At 30.1% G+C, this 26714-nt stretch overlaps 2 protein-coding genes and 1 long non-coding RNA gene across 4 annotated transcripts in view; 1 reads left to right on the top strand and 2 right to left on the bottom strand.

Annotated features, from left to right (window-relative positions):
* LOC136986457 (A disintegrin and metalloproteinase with thrombospondin motifs like) overlaps positions 1-20520 on the top strand; it is a 51013-nt gene extending 30493 nt beyond the window's left edge. For both annotated transcript variants that reach the window (XM_067283980.1, XM_067283979.1), the window contains exons 3-15: positions 6289-6352; positions 11268-11482; positions 13217-13309; positions 13379-13589; positions 16053-16240; positions 16323-16394; positions 17268-17475; positions 17549-17675; positions 17926-18090; positions 18163-18289; positions 18820-18924; positions 19536-19758; positions 19833-20520. In XM_067283980.1, the coding sequence (XP_067140081.1) occupies positions 6289-6352; positions 11268-11482; positions 13217-13309; positions 13379-13589; positions 16053-16240; positions 16323-16394; positions 17268-17475; positions 17549-17675; positions 17926-18090; positions 18163-18289; positions 18820-18924; positions 19536-19758; positions 19833-19975 (1941 nt within the window). In that variant the 3' untranslated portion in view covers positions 19976-20520. The remainder of the gene's footprint in view (positions 1-6288; positions 6353-11267; positions 11483-13216; positions 13310-13378; positions 13590-16052; positions 16241-16322; positions 16395-17267; positions 17476-17548; positions 17676-17925; positions 18091-18162; positions 18290-18819; positions 18925-19535; positions 19759-19832) is intronic.
* LOC136986466 (uncharacterized) lies at positions 3625-22373 on the bottom strand. The gene is made up of 4 exons (XR_010882488.1): positions 22033-22373; positions 17042-17171; positions 14236-14358; positions 3625-4085 (listed from the first exon to the last, which is right to left on the bottom strand). It is a non-coding gene; the product is annotated as an uncharacterized lncRNA (long non-coding RNA).
* Positions 22374-24297: 1924 nt separating this feature from the next.
* The window catches only part of LOC136986453 (probable ATP-dependent RNA helicase DHX34), a 44285-nt gene continuing 41868 nt past the window's right edge, over positions 24298-26714 (bottom strand). The window contains exon 17 of the mRNA XM_067283976.1: positions 24298-25395. Within this exon, the coding sequence (XP_067140077.1) occupies positions 25217-25395 (179 nt within the window). The 3' untranslated portion in view covers positions 24298-25216. The remainder of the gene's footprint in view (positions 25396-26714) is intronic.

Here is a 26714-nt window from a genome sequence, read left to right as displayed (position 1 = left end):
AAACGTTAATAAATTTCACGCTCGAAGCCCTAAAAAAAAAGTAAATAAATTTATCATCACGACTGATCTTCATAGAGTTCATTAACATCAACAGATGAACATATACAGAAAATACAAGAATTAATTCCCACATAGAAAAAAATTCAACAAAGATTTATTATCTTCATGGTGCCAGGAAAATTCATTCCCTAATTAAAAATTACGTTCAGAAATAATTTTTATTTTATTTTTAAAGATTCAGAGATTGTCAAATTGCCATTCAAAAACAATACAATTCTACAATTTGTAAGATTAAATCTACATAAACGTAACTTTCATCACTTTTCCTCCAATAAGTTCAAACAGGGACAAATTTTTCTTTTAAATTATTCTCTAGAGACTTCCCTCTACACTAACGTATACGTTAGATTGTGTATATATATATATACACCGTAGAATAATGTATAGATTTAGTCCTGGGGCAATCGAGCAAGCAGGTCAACAACCGTTTTGAGTCAAAAGTCACCACACCAATAGTTTTCAAGTGCATTAAATCGACTTCCTTGCTTAATTTAGAAAGTTTCTGAGTCGATTATGATTCAAATTAACGCGAAAGTGGAACACTTATACACGTCATAGAGGTTTGCGGGGTGTCGAAGGAGACAGTGTTAAGGTCACTTCGGGCAAACTGAGCAGATTGGCCACTTTCATAAACCACGCCTGAACTTTGCAGATAAATATTGGCTCGTGTAGGTGAGTGGCCTGAGAAAGGAAGATTAGAAACGATCCTGTAGGAAAGTGTTTTCTTAAACATGTGTTAAGTAATTGTGTCGACCGAATTACGAAACTAAATTTAATTCCTTCGTTAATGTTACTTTTTTTAACCAATCAAATTTATATGTAAAAGTATTAAGAAGCTGAATTAGTGCTTTTAAGGGTATAAAAACGCTTAATTCAGCTCTAGTTCTGCATTATACGCGATTAAATGCAATGATACACCTTAAAAATTAGACAAAAATCAAGAAAAACATGGGATCTTGTTATAATGACCACCCGAAATAGTGAATAATTTTGTTGGTCCTTATTATTATTTATGTATATAGTGAAATATCGATACAGTAAATGATTTAGAGGAAGTTCCCTGTGTATAAATGGAGTTATGTAATAATTTTAAAAATTTATTTAATATATTCTTAATCAATTTAACACTATAAATAGCAGTTACATAAACTAAATTTACGTCTTTAAGACTATATATTTGTCCACCGCTTATATTTAGTCGCATTTAATTTATAAAAAAGTGCTAATTTTAGCGTTAGATGTATAAAAATATTAAGTACTATTTATAAATTATTTTTTCTTGAATTTTCATCTTAAGATTCTGAATTAATTTAAGCAGAAGAAAGATTACAATATTCTTTTGAGAATAATTTATAAACGAAATCTCAAAGCACAGAAAATCGTGTCTTATGGGAACGATTTCTTGCTATCAAAAGAGTTTTTAATTGACCATTGTATCATCTATTGAGGTCAGTCCAAAGTGTATATATACATATACGAAGAAAATATTCGGTGTAGAACACAAAATGGCACGAGTAGATTACAAATTTATGAATAAAAACTAATAAAAATACATCTTTACTAATGCAGAATCGATTTTTCTAGGTCAAGATTGTCGTAATATCTTTAAAGACACGCGTTTAAATTATACAGAAACGTTAACTTTGTATCACTATCACAAGCTCACCCCCCAGCATATTGCACCCGCTACAACATGACAGATTTATGGCTGTACGAAATAATACGCGTGTATAGACGTTTATAATACATCGTTAAATATATCAAAGAGGAAATTTTCAAGTGCAGGAAATCAAAATTATTCTAATAAAATAGTTATATTGTTCGAACGTTTCTCATTAAGTACGTAGAAAAATAAAACAGGTGTTGTATTGTGTGTTTAGTAGAGTGGAAACTGAACCTGGAAACCTGATTTAATTCGCTGAGAAAAGGCTAAATTTTCGAGTGATTAAAATCAAATTCCTTTTTAAAAATGCTTGAAATTTCTAAAATTAAACTAATTTTCTGGTGAAGTAGAAGAAACTAAATTAATTTTTTTTAAATAATTCTCCTCTATTTTTATTACTTTTTGTAAGATTTATAGTTTAGTAACATGAAGTTATATTATTTATAAATTTATTTTAGATGAATCCAATTACTTTTGATATAATAATGTAAGTAATTTAATATCTAAAGATGAGGAAAAAATGATAAAAATCAATAAAAACTACTCTTTCTACCAAGAAAAAAATAAATAAAGATCCATTGTCCAGTAATTTCTAATCAATTAAAATGGGTGCAATCACTTTTTTAATGGATGAAATCATTATCCTCAAGTGTTATTACATGTTAGTGATTTTTTTTTATAGGTTACATTAAGAGAATAGGACTAGAAAGTGTCTATTTAATTAACTACCAATAGATTTTCCTCAATGAATTGCTCATTATTTTTATAAATTTGCTTAAAAGTTAAGTGTCTAGCATGCATTATCAATGAATAAACTAAGTAATAAACCTATTATCATTAGCATAATAATTATCTGTTAACCTTTTAATACACAATAAATTTCTTGCACTTTCTCTAACTGTCCTTTTAAGGTCGTTTAGTAACTGAAACTTGTGACTAATGTCGAAAGAAAAACAAGTTTCTAGACCTATATTATCGATTATAATGATCAGTAAGTATGAAATTCGTACTTGGATGAGAACAGATTTGCATTTAACAGTTAAAGAATAAAGGAAAACTTAACGATAATCAATAGAGCAAGCAATTTTCTACTGGAAAGTGAGGAAAAAAGTAACAAAAGTTAATTAAATTCAAGTCTTTACTTTGAATTCAGCTTGATTACTCTTGTTCATCCTTGGCATTAGATTAATCTTCACGCTTTCCAACGCTTTATATCCCAAGAAAAAAACAATAGAGTCCGGATATAGTGACCACTCGATATAGTGAATAATTTTGTTGGTCGTTCCTACTCTTTATGTATATATTACATTTTAGAAAATAACTAACAAGGAAACGATTTAAATATCTAGGGTGAAAGGCTATTTATAAAAAACGGATAACAGGGTAGAGTCTTGATATAGTGACCATCCGCTATAGTGAATAATCTATTGCTCCTTCCTATTCTTTATGCATGTAATGAACTTCAAACGGAACGAAATCATTGTTTGAAGAACAACAGTTCTCTATATCGAGATTTCGCTATATTGAAATTTCAGAAAGTCAGGCTAACAAGGAAATGTTTTAAATATCTAGGGTGAAAGGCTATTTATACAAAGAAATGTCTAAAATTAACAAAGGGGAGTTATGATACGAATGTTTTTTCGATCATACATTCTAAAAATATCAATCAAATCTATAGAAGTCACGTTAAATGAAAGGAAAGAAATTGTTCCGCCATTAACTATCCATGTAATTTTTACAAAACTATTCCCACTGGATAGCTTATTTCCCACTTCCTGACTTGGTCTAGTCATTTGAAGTCAGCCAAGCATCTCTGTCCTACATTTTCTGTTCTCCTTCGTTATGTTCTATTTATGAACATAAGTAAGAGAAATCTATACATTCAATGAGACCGCCCTCGTGTCCTATAAAACAATGCATCGAATCATCCAATTCATTTTTTCTTTCTATACTTTTATATGACATTTAATCGTTTCAAAGTCATCGTGTTTGTAACAGATCTTTATCTTTGATTATCCTGTGTAAGGTCTGTCGTCTCCTCCTCGTGTTTTTTGTGTGTACATTATACATTTGTAAAGTATTAATGGTTATAAATAACGTCTTATACGTGTTAATTTTAGTATAAACCGTGTAAAAAATAAGAGTTGGAAGAGTTATGTACGTGCGAAATGGGGTCAAGAAATATATAGATTTAGATGCGAACAACTTACTTTGAATATAATTTCTGTTAAATTTTCTATCTTCTCGCGTATTTTGACCCCGTTCCCTTTTTATACACAAAATTTCCTGCTTGCTTTTTATATGATTAACACACACACGAGCTTGTAAAAATGCACTTTCTCCGTTGATGGAACAATGTAGCCTGAAGATATATAGAATTTTCTATATTAAAATGGTATCATAATTCACAAATTTATAATTAAATTCTAGTCTTTTTACTATATATAGACAGTAAATTTATGAAAAAATTTAATAGTTTAGTGGTTCTCAACCTGGGGTATACGCACCCCTAAGGGTGCCACACTTCTATAGACACGGGTATGATAACATTTTTTCTTTCTTGATTGCTTAAGTTGTACCAAAATTAGGTACAGCTTAAGCAATGTATCTCATGTTCTAACTACACGTGAGAACATGGGATAACTCCTTAAATACATAAAATTAATTTTTTATTGGGTGTACAAGAGTATATTTTAAAATTTGAAGGGTAAAGGCAGCAAAGAAGGTTAAGAATCACTAGTATAAAACTCTTGTAGAAAAATTATCTAATTATGTATATATATAGTAGAATATACGTTATAGTATAGAAATTACTTATGGAAGATTATGAGAAAGATTATACTACAGACCCCATTAGTGGCGCTTTATACCTTCATGGGACCCAGGCAAATTTAAATTAGGGGCTCCATGCACAGTGTTGACTTCGGATATTTTTCTTATAAAGGATTGGTTAAGGGGCCCAGGCAATTGCCCTTTTTTGCCCAAGGATAACTCACCAATGAACCTATCTATATTAAGGCTCTTCCTTGCAATTTTCCATATAATCTCTATAAAATATGTATATACAGTCGTTATTCTTTATTTATAAAGAAAAGTTATCATCATTAATCTTTTAAACATTCTATAAAGTAATTAAAAATAGTAATTTATAGATTAATCTTAAATACTTTTACAGGTCCATGGAATTAACTACTAAAGTTTTAAATGATTAAATTCCCGTTTTATTGACCTTATCGAGCTTTTATAACTAAGAAAATACTTAATTTTATCAAAAAATTCTATTTATTCTTGTATACAAGAAATTATACGTTTTAGAGTGCAGTAATGATCTATAATTCCATATACTGAACCCTGAAATATTAACCTATAACTTTTAGGTATTACTGTATAGTTTACTGTGTTAGTTATACAACATTATGTAATTAGAACCCACAGATCTATCGATATTCTTTAAAAATAGTTTTAAAAAACTGTAAGAGTAGTTAAGATTCCCTAGTATATTACTAACTAGGTTTTAACTCATTCAAGACCATAAAAAATTAATTTATGACTAAAAAATTCATAATTTTTTTGTCTAAATACCTAATTTTTATTCTTATTAAGCACTTTATAAAAAAACTGTTAATAATTTCCAAAAAATAAGCAAATTTTTGAAGATTTATCCACAAAATATGTACAATTTATATATTTCCCCCCACAAATTCCGATTACTCACGAGTCAAGTTAGTCGGGGGCGCTTCTAGCCATCATCAGTGTTGGCGACCTTTTCAGTGACCTGCTTCAGAAAACGTATTTTTGTGAAACGTTCATTATACAATAATTTTAAAGGTTTTTTAAGTTATACACTTTAAAATTATTCTTAACTACCCTTATATCAACAACTATATGCATTCAAATCTCCCATTTAATGTTAAAAAGTTTTTCATCCAGTTAAGGCTTAATCAAAAAAGTCTAGTTATTATAAGTAAATACATACAATATGATCAATGTACCTGCTCCAAGTGTGGAAAAAACTATTAAAACTACACTTAATCTACGGATGTAACGAGAAGGAAGAACAAGATTTAAATACTACCAAGGATCAAAGGTATAACCAAAAGACGGAAATTGATTTGTATAATAAACTAAATAAAGTCAATAGTAATGACATTTATGGGCTATACAATATTGTCAATAGGTTATTGAGACAATATATCAATTGTTAATTAAGCATTAAGGCTAACTAATAAATTGAAAAAGGCATATAATGTTAAAGAAGAACTAAAATTGTAGATTATAATATCCTAAAAAATGTATAATTAACCCCCTTGTAACAGGCTAATGCCTACTACGCTAATAAACTTAATTGATTGATTGATTGAGTCAAGTTAGTCCATTAATAAATTATTTGCAATTGCCTTGACCAGGAAATTAGAAATGTAATGAAGCAATTGATGTATATTTTTCATTCATCCTTCAAAAGTGTCAAGTTTTTATGGCGGAAAAAAAGAACTTGTTATAATATAAAATATATCACAATATTTTACTTAGAATTCAATATATGATGTTCCAAAAATAAATTTCAGATACACAAGGTGATGACGAGAGGTGAATTATTAAGGACATTTCAAGTATCATCCGCGAATGATGGTAAGCTTATATATTTAAATGTTTAATATTTAATTTATATATAAAAAGTAGTTAAATATATTTATAAAAAGAATATAACAATAAAATAATATACTTTTAACAATACTGATTGCTGAAATATACTAAATTGCCTTATTAAAGAAATATCGGGGCCATTCTATGATTCTACATTAGCATCAGACATTTTTAAGTTGAATTATTATGAACCCTGGAATGGTACTGATCTAAAATCTGGAATGATCCTGGATCCTGGAACAGTTCTGATCTTGGTTATAACCTTAAAATGGTTCTGCATCCTAGAACGATGCTGGTTTTTTACCTTAGAATGGTCCTGGATTGGTACTGATCTACAACTTGCAATGGTCCTGGATCCTGAAACAATTCTGATCTATAATCTTAGAATAGTCCTGGATAATGGTGCTGATTTGCAATCTTGAATGGTCTTGGATCCTGGAACAGTTCTAATCTATAATATTATAATGCTCAAGAACTATGGAATAGTCCTGATATTTCTTAATAAAACAACAGTATAAATAGCATCATCCTAACTACAGCAATTAAAGTACATAATTTATATAATTGAACATTTTACCATCATCAAGCAACCATTTTTAAAAATCTTAAACATTGTTTATATAACTGCATCACAACTAAATATTCTTAATTTTATTTTAAAATATATTTTTGAAACCTTTTAAGTGCAGAAATTATAAATTTATCAATTTAAAATCTTAAAAATAAAGAGATATACATCTATTCTTCAAATGAAAATAACCTTTTTTTCCATTGTGTCAGGTAGCTAAACTATTAATCCTTGAATTGGAAAAATAAGGAACAATTCAAGGTTTACAACTCTAAAAAATTTTTAATTTTAAACCATTGCTTTTGTTAGTAATAAAAATATGTATTAAATAACCATTTAAAACCTTAAAAAATCTTCAATTTAAACTTGGTTTTAGCAAAGAAGTTGTAACTTAAGCTTGAATTTTAAAGTTTTTTCAAGCAAGATTTTAAATTTATCAATGAAAACAATGAAAAAATAGAATAAATTCCCACAGTATTAATAGTCGAATGGTGTATTAACAATAGGTATAGATCGAAATAAACAGGATTAAATGAGTTACAAGGATATTTCCCTCACGCAAAACAATAAATCATGGATAACAATGTCCCCTTTCTTCAATTTAAAGCAATTGTAAAAATGTCGTAATAATTTTAATTAGATAAGAATAAATTTATGTGAAAGAAAAAGTTAAATAATTTGAGATTTTGTAAAAAAAAAGTCAATAAGAGAAAGGTGTAAATTAAGGAAATTTTTAAAGCTAATTGCATTCATTTTCAACTGAGTAAGCTTGAAGAGAGTTAAATAATTGGTTTTAAATGCTTTTTAATCAGCTAAGTTCCTTTAAAATCTAATTAACTATTAAATATACCTAATTAAACATGACTACTAAAAACTTAATTACATCTTTGTGGTGAGTGTAAGTGTCTAATTGTAAGAGGTATAAATTAAAAAAAATATATATTATAAATCTTAATTTAAATTAATTCATTATAATATAATTTAAATTCTATTTTTTAATATTTATCCATCAGATATCATCATCATCATCATCACTGCATAAATTATAGGTTGCATTTAATTAAATTATAAAAAAAATATATATGTGTGTGTGTCCGTATATAAGCTCTCATCAATATTTAGAAAAAATAAAGTAAAATAGATAAAAAAGCAAAGGGATTTTTAATTTTATTTTTTATAATTCTTATTTTAATTAGCCTAATTAAATTAACAAAAGTCATTTTTCATCCTACATGTTCACCAGCATAAAAATGAGTATAATTATCGATAAGAGGTAATAAAAGTAAATTGCTCTCATTTTTTATGAATAAATAACGAAAACAAACATTTATATATACAATGGAGTTTCGATTATCCGGCCTGAATACGGATAATACGAAACCTTATGTATTACTAGTGTTTGGAAATAGATTGTTAACTCTAAATATGATATAATTTCGAGGAACCATCCCTCCATTTGGAACATTAACATCCATATAGATATCAAGTTTAGAACTGTATGCAATTGATCCTTATTAGTTCCATGTACCCACGTGAATGTTTCATGTATACATGAGGATAATCCACGATCCCTATTAGTTCCATTCCTTTAACTGGATGCTCCACGATTCTCATTAGTTCGATATTTTCATATAGAAATTACATTGGTTCCATGCCTTTCCATGGATGCTCCACGATCTGCATTGGTTCCATTCCTTTAAGCGGATGCTCATTAGTTCCACGTCTTCACATGGATACTCAACGATTCTCATTAGTTCTATGTCTCAATTTATCTACATGCACGAATTAAAAACGTTTTCAGAATATGTGGCACAAAAGTAGAAAAGAACACAAAAATATCGGCAAACGGATAATCGAATATCGAATAATCAGAACAATAAAACAATCATATAATGGCTTCCTTCGTGTAACGAAGCGCATTTACTGAACCTTGAATGCCCCAAGCCAAGTCATTCTATCAATATAAAATTTTAATAAATAATTACACTATCTTTTAACAAATACAATAGTTTCTTAAGGGAAAGAAAGTGAAAATATGATACAAACACAAACACACATCTATTTTTTTTTCATTGTTTGTCAACTGAGTCTTTAAACAATCGACGACCTACTTACTTGACCTACTGCAATTGCCAGACTTACTGGAGCCATAAAGTGCTTTTATATCTGGTAATTTCTTTAAGTTGACATTCGTTTAAGGAAGAGGAACTTGCGATTTAAGTTTTTATAAAGAATAATAATAATAAAAAATTCCACAGAAATAAAACTAAATGCAAACAATACATAGAATAAAGGAGATTGTGTGTGTAATATTTTTAAACATTGCAAGTTATGAAGAATGTCCTCTTCAGGATATTTTTAAATCCATTAAACTGAAATTTCGACCATTCTTCTGCTTATCCTGCTCCTAAATATATTACTGCACAGGCGCGTGTGTCTTTGGAGGGGGCAAACTAGACACGTGCCCCCGTGATCGAGTTAAATTTCCACAAATTATAATCATAAAAGTGATTGAGATATGTAACCTTTCACCCTCGACCATGGTGTTAAAAAACTCCAAAAATTAAATAATTGACTAAAAATTTACTTATGTACCTATTTGTCTCCAAGCTTTGCCCCTGGAAATTTTCTGCATAAGATATTTAAATGAAATCCTGATTCTAAATCACGAATACACGAGATATTTGAATTACCTGTTCTTAATTCTAATATTGCATAATATATACACCACATCCTGATTCTAAATCTATTAATGTACTGTACGTACAGGATATTTAAATTTAGATTTGGAATCCTGAAAACCATGCTGGAAAAATCTATTATTGCACGTGATATTTAAATTAAATCCTAGTTTTAAGTCTATTAATGCACAGGATATTTAAATATACTTATTAATTCTCAGGATTCTAAACCTATTTTTTTTTTTTTTTTTTTTTTTTTTATGAGATATTTAAATCAATTCTTAATCCTAGATTCAATTCGTGTATAAAATTCTTAAACCTTAAATTTATTATAGCACAAGAAAGTTAAATTAAATCCTGATTTTACATATTTTAACGAGCACGGCTCTTAAATTAAATCCCAATCCTAAATATACAATGAGCAGGATCCTTAAATTCCTTCTATATTTATAAAATTTACTGGAATTTACGAGCATAAAAACACATCTCAGTCCTGTAAATGAATATCATTAAGAATGTCTAATACATTACAACTGTGTACACATTCTTCAGACTCCAGGATATTACTAAGAATAAGTAAAAATATTCTATAAATTTCCCAAATGTTTGTCTTTTTATATACAGGACTTACATTTATAAACTATACGGGATATAAATGAATCCTGCATGTGAAAAAAGCCAGGAATTTACAGAACTCCTTATATATTCTTGGCTTTTTTTTCATATACAGGATTCATATACATTTCACAGTCTAGAAATGTATATCCTGTACACCTTGTACATTTTTTAATAATCTTAATCAAGAAGAATGTTTACATATATTTATTTATAGTTTATAAACATACAGAAATCTGGAAAATTAAAATCCAGCAACGAGTTGCGTAACTTTCCCAGCAAAAGCTAAAATTGTGTGTAGCGCCATCTATTATGAGATTTTTATTATTATAAAATGACAAAAAGTTTATTTTTGAGGGTAGAGATGAATTTTTATATTTTTAAAAAAAATTGTAAATGCTTACAACGAATAAAATCGAAGTCCGATCCCACTCAGAATATAACACGTGACTCCCTCTATCTCCCCACTCCCTTTATCTTTAACCACCAATATTTAACAGAATTAATGCCCCTAATACATAAACCTCCGTGCCAAATTTCAGAAAATTTCGACGAAAGGCACAGGAGTTATTAAGCTTCAAAATGGCTGAACACAATCGTGGCCCATCCTCCCACATAAGACACACACACAAACATCCAGACTTATATGAAAACCCCCGAATTTTTAGCATTTCTCGACGTTTAAAGGTTTCCAAAGTCCAAAAATGTTCACTTTTTGACCGTTTGCCGTACTGCAGTGGGCAAAAAGGGCAATTGCCTGAGGCCCCCACCGACAGGGGCCTCAAACCAACCTTTTAAAAAATATATTTCCTCCGAAAGAAAATGAAGTCAACACTGTACGTGAGATCCCCTAATTCATTTTCGTCCTGGCCCCATAAAGCTATAATGCACCATACTATTACACCTATTAATAAAAACGGTACAGGACACTCCACGAGCCAGAAATTTTAAAATGTCTTGCATATTATCATGTATTTAATCATGTTTAAATTATTAAAATTAATTAATATGTGATGTGTATTTTTAAATTTTCCAGTCCCTGTATACGAAGTAGTAAACATCAGATCTCTAACTAAACGTGAAATATCCGATGGGGAAATCAAAAGGATATATTTATCTGCTTTTGGAAAGAAGATGAAATTAAACTTGAAGAAGAATAAGGATTTCGAAGAAAGATTAAAGAAATTTAAAGTGTTACTGGCGGAAACTACAAACAATGGACTTAAATACAGCGATGTTACGGCTCAACAGGTACGGTGTTTTACGTGATTCGGTTGTATAATTCGTTCGTGTAATGAATTAATGTATTCAAACTTCGGCATTTGGTCGCCTTTGAAATTGGCACTAAGTCGAGGGTGGCGCTAAACCGAAGTAACTCAAATTATTAGAATTATATAAAGAAGTCTACACGCATGTTTGAACACTCGAAAGTCAAGTGATTACTGGTTTATTTTGATGGAATACGGTAATGCAACACGTGGGCCATCTGCCATCGAAGGCAGTTTTTCTATGGAAAAATGGCCCTTATTTAGTGGCCCTTATTATAATAAAACTCCAAGTGGCCAGGCCTCCAGTCGTGGGTTGGTCAGCCACCAACCCACGATGTGCAGTGTGTTATCCATTCAGGTAATGGTGTCGCTCCACTCAAACACTGGTGGGCCAAGTGATATAGTGATAACAATGTCGTTTATAATGCAAAATGCATTTAATAAATCACAGATAATGAAGATTTCTACTTAATATCTATGGGATGATCCTTTACAAGATGACGTTTTATATCGAAGTTTGACTGCAGTTGAAATTAACAATACACAAGAATTCATCCAGTAATTTATAGTACAGTTAATAATTACCACTGGTGTATAGTATTGTTTACAGTAATTTAGTATGTAAGTTATGTATGTATAAGTATATGTATTATCACATGCCCACTCAAAGAAACAAAAAAATAAGACCTAAATAGCGACCCGAATAGAGTCCGAACCTACGTTTTTCGTTAACATGCCCTGTAACTAAAGCATCAAAGAACGTGGGTTCGAATTGAATTCGAAATAAAACAAAGTATTTTTTGTACAGATCTTCGATTTTTCTTTAAGTGGACATTTGGTTTATACACTAAACTTCATATTTAAACTGTTTATTTGGTTACCGTTCGTATTTAGATGAGTTTATAAACGTTTACACACGAAAACAATGTAGTAATAATGTTGACATTTGTATAATAGACCTGAATTAAAACAGTAAGGCCTACTTGTCTCCTAAAATTATAATAGCGAAAGCGGGACAAATTACCATTTTGTAATTGTGAATGACCTGCAAAGGGGTTACTTCAGCACCATTATGACTTTTTTTGTTCCATATCTTACATAAGACGACTTTCCCTTTTAACAATTGTTATATTTATCGTAAGAAAATTAACTTGTTAGAGCAGTTACGTGTCATAAGACTGTACAAAGCGTACAAAATTAAGGAAAATTCTCAAAAATATTCTCATTTTTACTAGTCGAAACGAAAGGGAAGTCACACAATAAACCTTTGGTGATAACAGAATCCAATGGTTCCGAATCTTATCTCGTGATCGGCACCAACTATTTCCTGTCAAAACTGCATGAATCATTCCCTAATCTGGTGATCTATGCCTATGGATCTCTACACTTTTTCGTCATTTGACCCAAGAGGAAGTGATCGAAACAAAAACATTCGAGCGCGTAAAACTTCCGCTTGACCCAATCTGAACTTGCGTAAACTTAATAATAATAAAAAAGCAGGAAATTAAAAGGAAGTATGTCGGTCTATCCGAATTTTCTACGAAATCGGAACGCCTAACTGTCAATTATAACACTTGATAACACTGATAAGGCGCAATTTTCACCCCGGAAAACTGATTTTTATCGACTTTAAATGGATGTTATACTTATAAATATTACATAAAATTATTTTTAGAACCGTCCTACTGAACTTAAACGCTTTTTGATTACGTTTCAGGGAGGTTCATCCGACTTAGGATCTACTTATCACGACGACGAGAAAATGGCAGCCATTTTGATGAGGCAAGCCGACGACGGAGGAATCGAAATGGCAAGAAATTTTGTCGAAATTTGTACAGAATTATGTTGTGTATCAATTAATTATGTAAATTAATTTCAGGAAGGGACGATAGGAAACGATTCTGTCATTAAACCAATCCCTAAAACACTTTACGACTCGTCGTACGTGGATGATGAGATGTTCCTGGATGAGGACGAGCAGATAGAACTGAATAAAACGAGAGAAAATTTCAATAATTCGCATAATATAGGAGGGAATCATATAGTATTTAAAAGGAAATTTGGAGGATTACAGGACCACTCCGACTATCGTAAGACGAAAAAGAAAATCGAGTGTATTTAGAATTTAAACAGTAAATAATCGGGTCCTCCCCCAAGCTTTCCATACCCGGTCTCGGTCCTTCTTGAGATTAACGAAGGACAGACGACGGACGGACGGACGGACAGTGAAAATGTATGAGTCTGAAATCTGAAAATTGCAGATTCCAGACTTATCCAGATCCAGTTTGCTGTACTTTTACTTTCCTTATAATGGGGTTTAACGTTCTAGAATCATAAACTTGCCTTCTTTTGTGAAACTCCTCTATTGCTCGGGACTGGGAGTCACAAAGTAGGGGTTTTACTGTACTTTTAATGCCCTTATAACGGAGTTTAACGTTCTGTGGTGATAAACTAGACTTGCATCCCCAAAAATAATATTTTTGACTCGGTTGCTTAAACAAGTTCCAATTATAAAAATGGAAAACTTAAGAAGAAAAAAAAAATACTACTTTTTCCTCGTTTCTCTGTATAAATTTGTACTTTAAAATTCTAACAAAGTATAAATAACTTCTTCCCATTTAAGCAAAACAGAAAAAAAAACACAAAAAAAAACTAGTAATGTGCAAAATATTTTTTAAAAAAATTCACTTCTCTGCATTAGAATTCAGTAAGCAAAATTTTGATCACGTTACTCACCGGTTACTTGTATAAAAATATGATGTAAATATGATGAATATCGTTCGTTACTCTCGAAATTATTTCCATTTTTATCTCTATTTATAACTCGAAAAATTGCTTGAAAAATTCTATAAATATAACCTGTAAATATATTTTATTTAATTAATATTCTACTTTTTAGAACTATAAATATAAATCGCTTTCTCTACTTTAAATAAAAACTAAATTTATCTCCACCTGCATGAAACGGTCACCTGTCCGAAGGCAAAAATAGATATGTAAATTCGATTTTTCTACGTAAAATAACGTTATAAACCGCGACCTGTCTAACGCGGACACCCGACTCGGCTAACGTAACCTGTGAAAAGCGGATTTTCGGGGTAACAGAAGGTAATTTCGTTTCTTTTCTTTCGAAGACACAATGTAGTGACGTAAACTTAAACACTGGGCGAATTTTTCATCCTTTTTATTCGGTTGGCCAACCGAATAAAAAGGATGAAAAATTCGCCCAGTGTTTAAGTTTACGTCACTACATTGTGTCTTCGAAAGAAAAGAAACGAAAAGAAAATACAAAACACGGTTTCCTCAAGATAGAGAAGGTAATTTCTAAATTAAAGCACATTTCGAGTGTGTTGAGTTTCTTGAATGTTTATCCTTCTGTTCGCCATATACAAGTTTTCGATCCACCTTTGAGACTAATGTATTGGAGAAGATGGAGAAGTGTAGTAAAACCTGTGTAAACCGAAATTGCACGGTACCGTATATTTTTTCCGGTTCGAAAAGATTTCCATTTTAAACGGGGGGGGGGTTAATATAGAAAATCACTCCATTTCGAAGAAATTTTTTCCTTTTAGGAGGGGTTTCTGTTTTGGACAGGTTTTACTGCATCTCTAAATATAAACTGTAACATCCCCCCCCCAATTTCCAGCTTTAATAAAAATGTAACCCTCTATAAAACGAAATATTCTTGCCCGATACAGTTGTCTTCCGTTTAAGACAGGTTTTATTGTATTTAAACTTACCTGTACAGTAAAACCTGTCTAAAATAGGTGCTATTGGCCAAAAATTTCCATTTTACCAAGTTTCCGTTATATGGAGGTTTGGTTTTATTAAGCTATTAGCATCCAAAAAATCCAATTTCCGTGTTAGACAGGTTTCCAGCTTATATTTTGCATAGATATCGTCTCGTTCCGAGATTTATCTCTGTAGAGGATCCGTTTTAGACGGGTTTTACGTTACTTTTTTGTTTATATTTTTTTATTAAAATGTCTTTTAATACATGGAGCTGCCTTAAACTCGAAATAACGCTTTATATTTTTATTTATTAGCTTGTATTTTTTTTAAAATAAAAGTAATAAAATACAAGTTTATATCAAGTAAAAAGTTATAAAACTATAAAAACTTTATATTTAGATATTTAGTAAGCACGTTTCTACAGAATTTCCTTTATAGAATGTAAGAACAAGTAAAAAAAAAAGTAATTCTTTGTTAGGAAACACGTTCTCCCACACCAACAAAATTCGTTATAAGCGTTAAATATAATTAATCCTGCTTACAAATGTTAAAATTTCCATCTAATAATTACTTTATCTTTACATTTACGTTTTAATATACAATGAAACTACCTCTGAAAGATCATCTTTGTTCGGAACCACTCGGTCGCAAAGTAGGGGTTTCAGTGTACTTTTACTTTCCTTATAACGGGGTTTCACTGTACTTTTACAATCCTTATAACGGGTTTAACGTTCAGGGGTGGTAAACTAGACATTTTATTTTAGGTGTTAAGTTTGACTTTCTGATAAATTGGAGAGCTTTAATGTAATTTTTCTACCTAGTTAACATGGAATCAGCTAGTCTACTCAACACCTCAAAGCTGCATCAAGCTTCTAGTTCAAGAAGAAAAAGAGCAGCACCGGATACAGTATGGCCGGAAGTACTAATGGTCGCCGATTACGATACTTTTCTTCTTCACGGAAGTAACAGTCGCGATGTTAAACGTTATTTTGTTAGCTTCTTTAATGGAGTGAGTACCATATTTACTCGCAAAGCTTCATTGACCACCATTTATTTATTTATTTTTCTTTACCTTAAACTCATACTTTCAGGTCGATCTTCGTTATAAATTATTAAGTTTTCCTCGAGTTAGGATCAGTTTAGCCGGAATGATTGTGGCTAAGGTATGAAATTAATTTATTAAATCTAATTTTTTTTAAAATAATTGGCTATAATCAGGCTAATTTAATGATAACATATGGAACAATTTGGCTATAGACGAGCATCGAAACGCCCTCTGATGGTAAATTTAATTTATTTCTAATTATTAAATTTACCATCAGAGGGCGTTCGAACGCCCATCTATAGCCAAATTGCTTTGTATCTAATCATTAAATTAGCCTGATTATAGCACAATTTAAAATCCGCCAGTTTGTTTGGCATTCATTTCCTTTGTTAAATGCGACTTATTTTACCTTAAATAGAAGACATTTATCTCTATTTAAAGTAAAATAAGTCATATTTAACAAAAGAAATTAAGATGAGGTTGTGTAATTTACGTATGTATCCGAGCGAAGCGAAACAAAGAAAAAAAATTGCCGGTGTGTTTATGTACTGTACTTTCAAACTTCAGTTAGTTTAATGATCCGAAACGGGAGTAAGAAAAAGTGTTTTGAATTGTAAAATACGGCAGATTTTCTCGTGAAAAAAATTATTTATTTTATAAAATACATCCCCTATTTTATCCTATAAACATTATGGTTCACAAGAAGTAAAGTTTTAATCCCTGAAAAATTACTTTAAAAACTTGTTTGGTAAATGATATGCTTACATTTCCTTAGAAGAAGACCTAATTTTCTTGTTTTGCTCGGTGAATACACGCAGAAAATTCACTTCCTGTAATCCAAAATGGAATTTGAACTGGATTTATTCGGATGATTTAAAACGAGAGCGAAAATAACCTGAAATAAAATTCAAAATTTAAAAAAATTTAAATAAAATTTTTAAAAAACTGAGAGTTTAACGTGTTATTGTCGCGATTTTTTTTTCTGTGTAAGGATCGGGATGCCACGCCTTATCTGGAGAGAAATCGTCTACGTCATCCTAATCACGATGCTGTGGATGCTGCGGGTGCATTGACAGATATGGGAAAGTACCTGTATCGTGAAAATCGTTTGCCCACTTACGATTTGGCAGTAGTCATTACAAAGCTAGATATGTGCAGGAGGAGATTCGAAGGGGGAAGATGCAACAGAGGAACCGCAGGCAAGTGATTTAGATAACATAGATAAGTCGCATAAATGTGAGTGTGTAAAATAATGCACTCTTTTTTTTCTAGGTTTCGCTTATGTGGGGGGTGCTTGTGTAGTCAACAAACGTCTGGAGAAAGTCAACAGTGTGGCAATCATCGAGGACAGCGGAGGATTCAGTGGAGTCATTGTAGCTGCTCACGAAATAGGTCATCTGTAAGTGCCCTTTGACATCGCGTGTCATCCTACTAAAAAGTTTCCCTATAAAAATATTTTTTTTTGGAACTATTCTAGTTTATGCTTTAAAACAAAACAGGTATTCTCACCCCCTCAATTTACAATTCTGTGTTTAAGTAATTTGAGGTTAATAACGGCGTGGGTAATGATGTATCTAGGATCTGAGAGGATGGATCTTTTTTTATTTTTTTTCCTTAATAACTAAAATAAAATTAATGTGTTTTCTCAGTTTGGGTTGCGTACACGATGGTTCACCACCCCCCAGTTACTTAGGAGGACCAGGTGCTACTCATTGTCCTTGGGAAGATGGTTTCATTATGAGTGACCTGAGGCATACAGAACGAGGATTCAGATGGTCTTCATGTAGTATCGAACAATTTAAGCACTTCTTGAAGTATGTCGTCACCATCTCGCCCTCTTAATTTACTAATTAAATTCGTGGTTATTAATGAGAAATTCGTTATAGCGGCGAAACAGCATCGTGCCTTTATAATTTTCCACACGAAAATGATCTCTTACCTCGAGTACTACCAGGCACCATGTTCACGTTAGATGAACAATGCAAACGAGATAGAGGAACAACCGCCTGTTTTGTGAGTAATTTTTATATCATTTTAATTAATATAGTAGTAAAAGTTGTGTTCACACGACATTTCTTAACAATTTGTATAAAAATCCACCTATTTTACGTGTTCATCAAGGCTGAAGTACAGAAATACGCACCCAAATTAGATACAGGCCGGGTTGGCACCTAGCAAAAGAATGTTCCATTTCTATTGTACATTGAACAGCTGAAGTTTATGGACGGAATTTCTGTATGTTAAAGCTAAATTTATATGAATAAATATAGCTGTTACATGATATTAATGTGCAAAATATGTACAGATGACTGGCGGATACTTTAAAGTTTCTGAATATCCACCCGTAATTTAAACGCGCATACACCCAAATTAGTTATACCTCTGGTTGGCATTCAGCCAAGTGGAACAGTTAATGTTTTGGATTAGAATTTTTGTATACAGAACCTGTAATATATATTGATATTCTCTTTGAGTAGTTTTTATTTAATAAGATATTTATAAAATGAATTCATAATAATGATATTTGAATTTATATTCTTCAGAAAGATGCAAGGGTGTGCGCCCAACTCTTTTGTTTCGATAGTGCATCAGGATATTGTGTATCCTATCGTCCTGCTGCAGAAGGATCCAGTTGTGGGGATGGTCAGGTAAATATTCACACAAATTCCTACGTAAGTATAACGGGATTCATAGGGTGGGCAAAAATTTCGTGGGAGGATTTCATGATAAGCGGGGGGGGGCAAGAGCATTTTAGCTCGATTTCTTTAGAAGCATTATACAAATACATATATAGAACAATAATAATAGTAATGAGCCTTAAAAAAGCGAGACCTCTGATTGTGGTAAGATATGCCCATTTGTTAATATGCCCTATTTAGAGCCTCTTCTCTAGACATTCATATGGCCTTTGACTACGATAAGGTATGAAAATTGTTAAATGCACTCTATTTGGAGCCTTGTCTTTTAACATCCACGCAGGCTGGCCAAATCCATAATGGGTATAATTAAAAGGCCTTTAGTGCTCATAGGTCAAGAGCCAGAAGTAAAAAAAAAAACAGGAAATGAAATTCGTCTAGAAAATGAATCATTGAATGAACTATAATTTAGTTTTCATAATTATATTTTCTAGTTTCTAAGTAGAGCTGAACAATATTGTTTAGTAAACTAGTTTAACAGATACAAAGGAAGAAAAATCCTACATTTTCACATTAAATATACCTTTAAATTAAAGTTTATAGGTATATTTTCATGTGTACAGGTGTGCAGAAATGGAAAATGCATCACAGAAATAGATAACATCATCCCAGATTACTCTCACGTCACTCAAACTTTTGTCAACGGACCACAGAGTAGGGCGGACACCAAAGAGGAACCACAACCTTCTCAGAGATCTAGATACAGGTCTAGAGCGCGTCAACACACGACTACTCAGGACAGCGTGAAAGAAGAGGATGTATATACAACAGTGTCGGATGAAGACGGTATACCTTACGTTCCTCTTAATTAATTTACGAATCTGTATGAATCTAGCTCATAAAATTGTGTGTCCCCTTAGATTGTCAAGATAAAAGTGAACAATTGGCAAGAGGATTGGACTGCAAGAGATTTTTCCAAAGATTTGGCACAAGATACTGCGGACATCAATTTGTGAAACAGAATTGCTGCAAGACTTACGAGAAAATGTGCAGAAAGAGTTAATGTTAAATCATGTGTATAAATTTTTAGAACTATTTTTTTTTTTAATTCATTTCTTGCACAAACTGCCCCATTGGAATTACACAAACTGCTCATAAAGAACACACTTCCCTTTTTTTTAATTGTTGAATGAAACTTTAAACATTCCAAACTGGTGCAAAATCTTTTATACGCCAATTTGAAATGTTTAAAGTTTTGCACTTTTATGGTCAGTTTAGTGCAATGTGGATTATTTTAGTGAGACTATTATAAATGTTAGTTAAATTTGAGGTCAGTGTACTTCAAATTATTATTATTATTATTATTTTGATTATATTATTTGTTAATTATAAACAATTCAGTCATATTTTCCTGTTTTTCTGAATGGCTGAAATACGTATAGATGATTTACTATTTTATTACCACAAGCAGTGGCGGTTTTAGGCGGCAAGAGGCCCTAGATAAGCGTAAACTCGCGAGGCCCCCTTTTATACAAGTATATAGCGTAATGCCCTTGTCACAAAATACGTAATATTGTATAAAATTTAAGGACTTAGCTAGTACTGGAGTACCAACAAATATACCCGCACATCTAAAGCCTCTAAATGTGTGAGGCCCTAAGCACGAGGCTCAATTATCTATGCCTAAAACCACCACTGACGATGAGCCAATAGTAACAAAATAGAAAAATATATTTCATTTTCATATATTAAAACATAATTCACTAATTAACTATTAACAGAAATAAGCAATAAAATTAGAAAAATGCTTTCATATATTTGTTTAAAATTAAGAAAACAATTTATAAAAGTAAAAAAAAAAAAAATTAATAATAAAACAATAAAATAATCTGTCATGTGTTTATATGCATCATTTTTAATAGAATAATGATAATCAATAACTTAAATTCTGAATATTTATGTGAATATGTAAATGTACATTTTGAATGCCAGCAGATAATGTGTTGGACATATGAGAAAATAATTCCAGGGTGATGGCTTCTTCTATTAAAAAAAATACTCAGCTCATTCTCTCAAAAACACTGAGCAACCTGTTTATAAATAGTAAACACAACTGAAACACCAGGACAAATTTAAGTCTGAAAACTCCTTAAAAAAATCCACAGAAAACAAGTTTTTGAGATGAAATCTCATGGAAAATGATAGATTAATGGTGGATATAAACAGTGAAACAGTCATAAAATTCCTAAGTCTCGCTATTTATCTCAATCAAGGACTTCTCCGTGCAATATCTTGTGCAGAAATCCTCGCAAAACAATATCAAGATTAAACGTCAGATGAGATCGTGAAAAAGTCCAGGAAAAGCAATAAACATCAATGGGGAGACTTCCATAAAATCTCACTTTTCATGAATAAATCAAATAAGATAAATATTTCCGGATTAAATCATCGAGACTTTGTATGGAAATCTTTCATGTTATTGTTTTCTACAGACTTTAAGGATTTAGACTTAAAAATAGTAAATTATTATTTTCGTTTATTAATAATGTTAAAGAAAAGCTTTTTTTCCCCCCCCTAGAATATGTATCTGAAGCTATGTAAAGTTAATTATTTTTTTTTCTGTTTTAGATGAAAGTCTGGCATTATTCATGTTGAAGAATTAGTGCCAAATTAATTACTATTTAATAAAAATTTATAAGAAAAAATTAAGATTTATATATATATATATATATATATATTTTTTGATAATCTATTGTTTATGATCTCTCACTAAATCAGGAATATTATAGAAACATTAACAGGTGTGTGTAGTTTTTATCTTATTTTATTTTTTGAGCATGAGGAGCTTGCGATAAGAATTTTACAGATATTTATGTATAATAATAATTCTTTTTCTTTAATTTTGTTTGCAGCTGAAACAAATGTGAATAATTTATAATATTTTGTAAATTTTGATAGATTCTAATCGAGAATCATTAGGTTAAACATTGTTAATATTCATATTTCATTTATTTTTATTTGAAACAAATGAAAATTTCCTATTTTTAGGGCTCTCATCCAAAATGCACATTTTACATAATAATACTTTTCATAGATATTAACATGTATATAATTTATTACTTGAGAAAAACTGCACAGTACTTATTATCATGGCCATAATAAAGACCAGGGAACATAATTGAGCCCTTGTATAAATATTATGTCATCCATTGCTTTATATATATTGTTGGGACACACATTTTTTTTTCTTGTTTGACCCTGTAAAATATAATTAATTATAGTTTATTATTGCTTTCATTTATTGTATAAAATGTCAAATAAGAATGATATAAATAAAAGAAACTTTATTGTTATTAATTTGTGTGTGAATCTATGAATTGTGCTTAAAATACTTTTTAAAATATGGTAGAAGTCACTTATTATAATCACAGAGACTGTTATGATTTAATTGCTGAATGTATTGAAGGTGAATAAGCCGCAGCCCCCGTGTCACGTTAGAAATAGTGTTGGCATTATATCAAGTGTTTTTTTAGATAATGTGTGCATGTGTTGCATGTGACTTTAGCTAAAAGAATTTAAATCACATCTATTTTAATTGATTTAGACTTTATCTTTTCAGTGCCTCTTATTGTAGTGTTTTCAATTGTAAGGGAAATTATTACTTTGGACTTTATACAACAGAACACTTGTAAACTTAATGAGATTTTGGTTATTGTTATTAACTTCTTCAGTTAAACAGGCATTTTCATTGTATTATCAGACATTGTATAACTGATAATGTGCAATCATCAGCGAGGTTGAGGCCGAAGTTTTAAAGGCGAAAACGTGTAGTCGGATGTTCAGCGCCGCTTTCCTGTAAGCCTAGAAGTTTGACAATGGCATTTGGAAAGTCAGTGGAATCATGCTCGACATTCCAAACACCATTGTCAAACTTCTAGGCTTACAGGAAAGCAGCACTGAACATCCAATGTACACGTTTTCGCATTTAAAACTTTGGTCTCAACCTCGCTATTATCAATCTTAACCAATGCTTTAAATGTTAAACAGTGTTTTAATCATTCTTTGTTAGCAATACAATTTAAATTGCTGATATTTGTTACTTCAACTACATGTTGAATGAAAAAGAGTTTTGTATTTGCAAAATAAATCCAAAATTAATTCCAAATAATTAAGTGTAAGATGAAAAGTTTGACTTACAAAGTTTACTAGAACCATCTGATAAAGGACATCTTACAGATAAAGACAGGGTTATAGCTTAGTTGTGTTTTTAGAAAAGGGACTTCAGCATTGAGATTCAGGATGAATTAATAATCTATATAAATAAAAATGTACATGTTTGTTTGTTCCTAATAGCTAATCTCCGAAAGTTTTTCACCAATTGCTTTGAAATTTTGACACAATGTTGCATTCAAATACGCGCATTTTTATATAATATAGATGTCGAAATTTCCTCCTGCAGGGGAGACGGGCAAAACTAAGGCTTACCATAAACTGGGCTTTTATTATGCTATTTTAGATACAGTTTTTTGTGTTATAATAGGGTATGTCAAGAGAATGTACACTAGATAGGGATTTTTCGAAATTCCCCCCACGGGGAAAGTCTTATACATTTATAATAAATACATTTTGAGCCACAGCAACGTGTGGCGGGTACTGCTAGTAATTAATAAATTTCAAAGTTATACAACTTTTTTACTGTTTTAATCTGTTCTTTTAATGTCAGAATCCATAAATCCAGATTTTCTAATAATTATAGTCTACTTACTCTATTTAATGTTGTCAATTGGTTGTCATCATGAATACAGACAAGTCCCAAAGTGATTACAATAAGCAAATTCTACTTTATTATTTATCAATATATATTTAGTCTTAATATAATTCAATTGGACATTTCTGTAAAATAAATCATAATTTTTAATAATAATAAAATAAAACTATAATTTAAAAGTATAATTTTTTTATATTAAATTTACTTGACTTCATCAATAAAAGTATTTCTATCATCTGTTAAATTGCAATGTTATATTTTGAAATTGTATAATTAAATAATACTTGTTTGTTAAATTTTTAAAATAAACTTTAGAAAATTTTATTTTATTTAATTTTTAATAAAATTCGAATGCACAGATGTATAATAAAAGTTTTTATTCACAGTAAGAATCATATTTGTCTTGTCCGTATAATTTTACGGTAAAATTACATTTATACAATATATACATTTGTGCATAGAACAAAATTTGCTAATGAAATTATAATATGGCTAATTAATTACAGGTACTCCTCACTTTACGACCGAGTTCCGTTCCGACGACTACGTCATTAAGCGAATTGGTCGATAAGCGAGGAGTTTGCGCCGAGAATATAGGATCGTTGTAAAATTATACAAATTATGCAACAAACTTCAAATTTATTCATAAAAAGATTATTATAGTACGCTTAGTGCGCATGTCACCATTCGCCACTGAACGACACTCAAGCTGAGAAAGGGGATTCCCCGAATTGCAGGTCGAAACTCGATTGGTCGTAAGTGCGAGTGGTCATTAAGCAGATAGGTCATAAAGTGAGGAGTACCTGTATTAAATAAACAATGTGTATCATTTTAAAACATACAAATCTCATGCAAAAATGTTTGCTCTTGAGTGGATATCAAAGTTATATTCTCTGAATAAGTGTAGAATATATTAATCTACACTTAGATAAACCTTTCTTACCAATAAATTTTCATATTTTCAATTAGAATTATTGTTTTATAATCATAATTATATCCAACTTATAAATGTTAATGTATAAATTGTTTATCTAGAAATCAGCCAGTTAGATTATTTCATGAATATATTACATTAATTACATATTAAATATTCTTTTGAATTAGACTGAGTTACATAGAAAATTACATTAAATTTTCATGTTAACTTTTTTGATTATAATAATTAACATAAATCCATTTATGAATAAACAATTTTTTATGAAGATCTTTGTTATTTCTTCAAGTAAACATGAAATTTATGCAATAGGATATAATATTAATTAATTATTAAAGAACAATCAAAATTTAATTAAAATCTATAAAAAGTTGGAACATTATTAAAAATTTTTTCTTTCTGCACTAAATTTTAGTGTTTTTCAATTGATATTAAAGAATTTAATCATTTTTCTTTAATTGGAATAAAATAATCATTGAAAACGTTATCAAACTGAGATTTACACATAAAATAAAATAAAAATAGCTTGAAAAACACTAAAAAATTACATCATGTTCATCAGAATGTTAAAAATATTTTTTACAATTTTATTAACAAACTTTTTATTTATTACTGGATGAATTAGAAGAACTAGGTAAAATATTTTCAGACAACAAATGTTTTTGTTTATGCTTTAATATTTCTACCGCAGTAAGATAAAGAACTTTCTGGCACTTCTGACAGTTATATTCTTTCTTCAAAGGATCCATTTTTGAGTAATCATCATCTGTTGATTGCTTTTCTATTAAGATAGAAAGTAAAAAAAATTAAAATTAATTTTTTAAACATAAAAAATAATTAAATTATATACAAATTAATATTCAAATTCTATTCAATTTTTCTGAAAGATTACAAATTAAAGTCGAAAATAATAAACTATTTGAGTATTACTTTCACTAATTTAAAGTTTGTCAATCAAGAATCATAAACTGAAATTTTGGTATACCGTAATATGAATAAAACTATTTTGTGATTAAAACTATTTTGTGATTTAAAATAAAGTATTCAACTATCTAACTAATGAAGTCATATCCCAATATCCAAACTCTCTGCATCTAAATTTTCATGCAATGAACAATGTTCTTAGTATCCATTGAAATATCCATAACAAAGAATCATAATTTTACACTTATTTGAAGAATATTTGTGAAAAATTTGCAAGTCACATTAATGAAAGTGGCATGTAGGGAATGACTCCATTTCCTGCATCTGTTTTTGTTTGTTTCAATGGTATCATGTCTACGTTCTGATTCAGTTACGCAATTTTATGAGCTTAACAGTTTATTAAGTAGGTTCACTATCTCGTCTATTTATTTTTATTGTTCTACTTTCATACAGAAATATTTTATTGTAAAAGATACAGTATTATTATACAAAACTTATTGTTACATTACTGATTACAAATACATCTGTTAATGGATCTGTCAAGTGTTTGTTAGTAACATAATTGGAGTTTGTAATAAATTTAATATCATGTTAAATTCATAATTGTTTTCTGCAATATCAATATGGAAATTGGGTGTTATTCAGATGAACTGGAAACAATTTAGAATTTTTCCATAAGAAGTACTTTAAAAATTCTCCAATATCCAAACCATTTTCAGGAACATTACATTTGAACACTATGGGTATGGCTATAATTTAAAATTCAAAGATTTAATGCTATCTAGCTTAATGATAGCCTTTCAACAAGGTCAAAAACATAAGTAATAAAGAATGCCAGACAGTTACAGCTGTTTGTTAATTAATTTTAAATTAGAATCATAACATATTCATATAAATGTCATATCTTGTTTTTTATTAACTGATACTGATATTAAAGTATTATGATATTGACTGATGCAACATAATGGTAATACAATTAAAAATTATTATTGAAATCAAGTCAACAAGTTCAAATTGCAATAAATAGGAAGTTCAGTCTGTCGACATATTTCAAAATTGTGCTAATGAAAGTTATATTTTTATATTCTAGTTCAACAAGTTTAAATTATTTTTTTTCTTGTTTTTAAAGTTTATTATGTGATTAATCAGTTCCAAGAAACTATTGCATAAATAAAA

This window comes from Centruroides vittatus, unplaced genomic scaffold, assembly GCF_030686945.1.
Source record: "Centruroides vittatus isolate TY-2023 unplaced genomic scaffold, ASM3068694v2 scaffold_1025, whole genome shotgun sequence".
NCBI classification, from domain to species: Eukaryota; Metazoa; Arthropoda; class Arachnida; order Scorpiones; family Buthidae; genus Centruroides; species Centruroides vittatus.
Note: the sequence above shows the minus strand (reverse complement) of the source record. Positions and strands in the feature narration are given on the sequence as shown.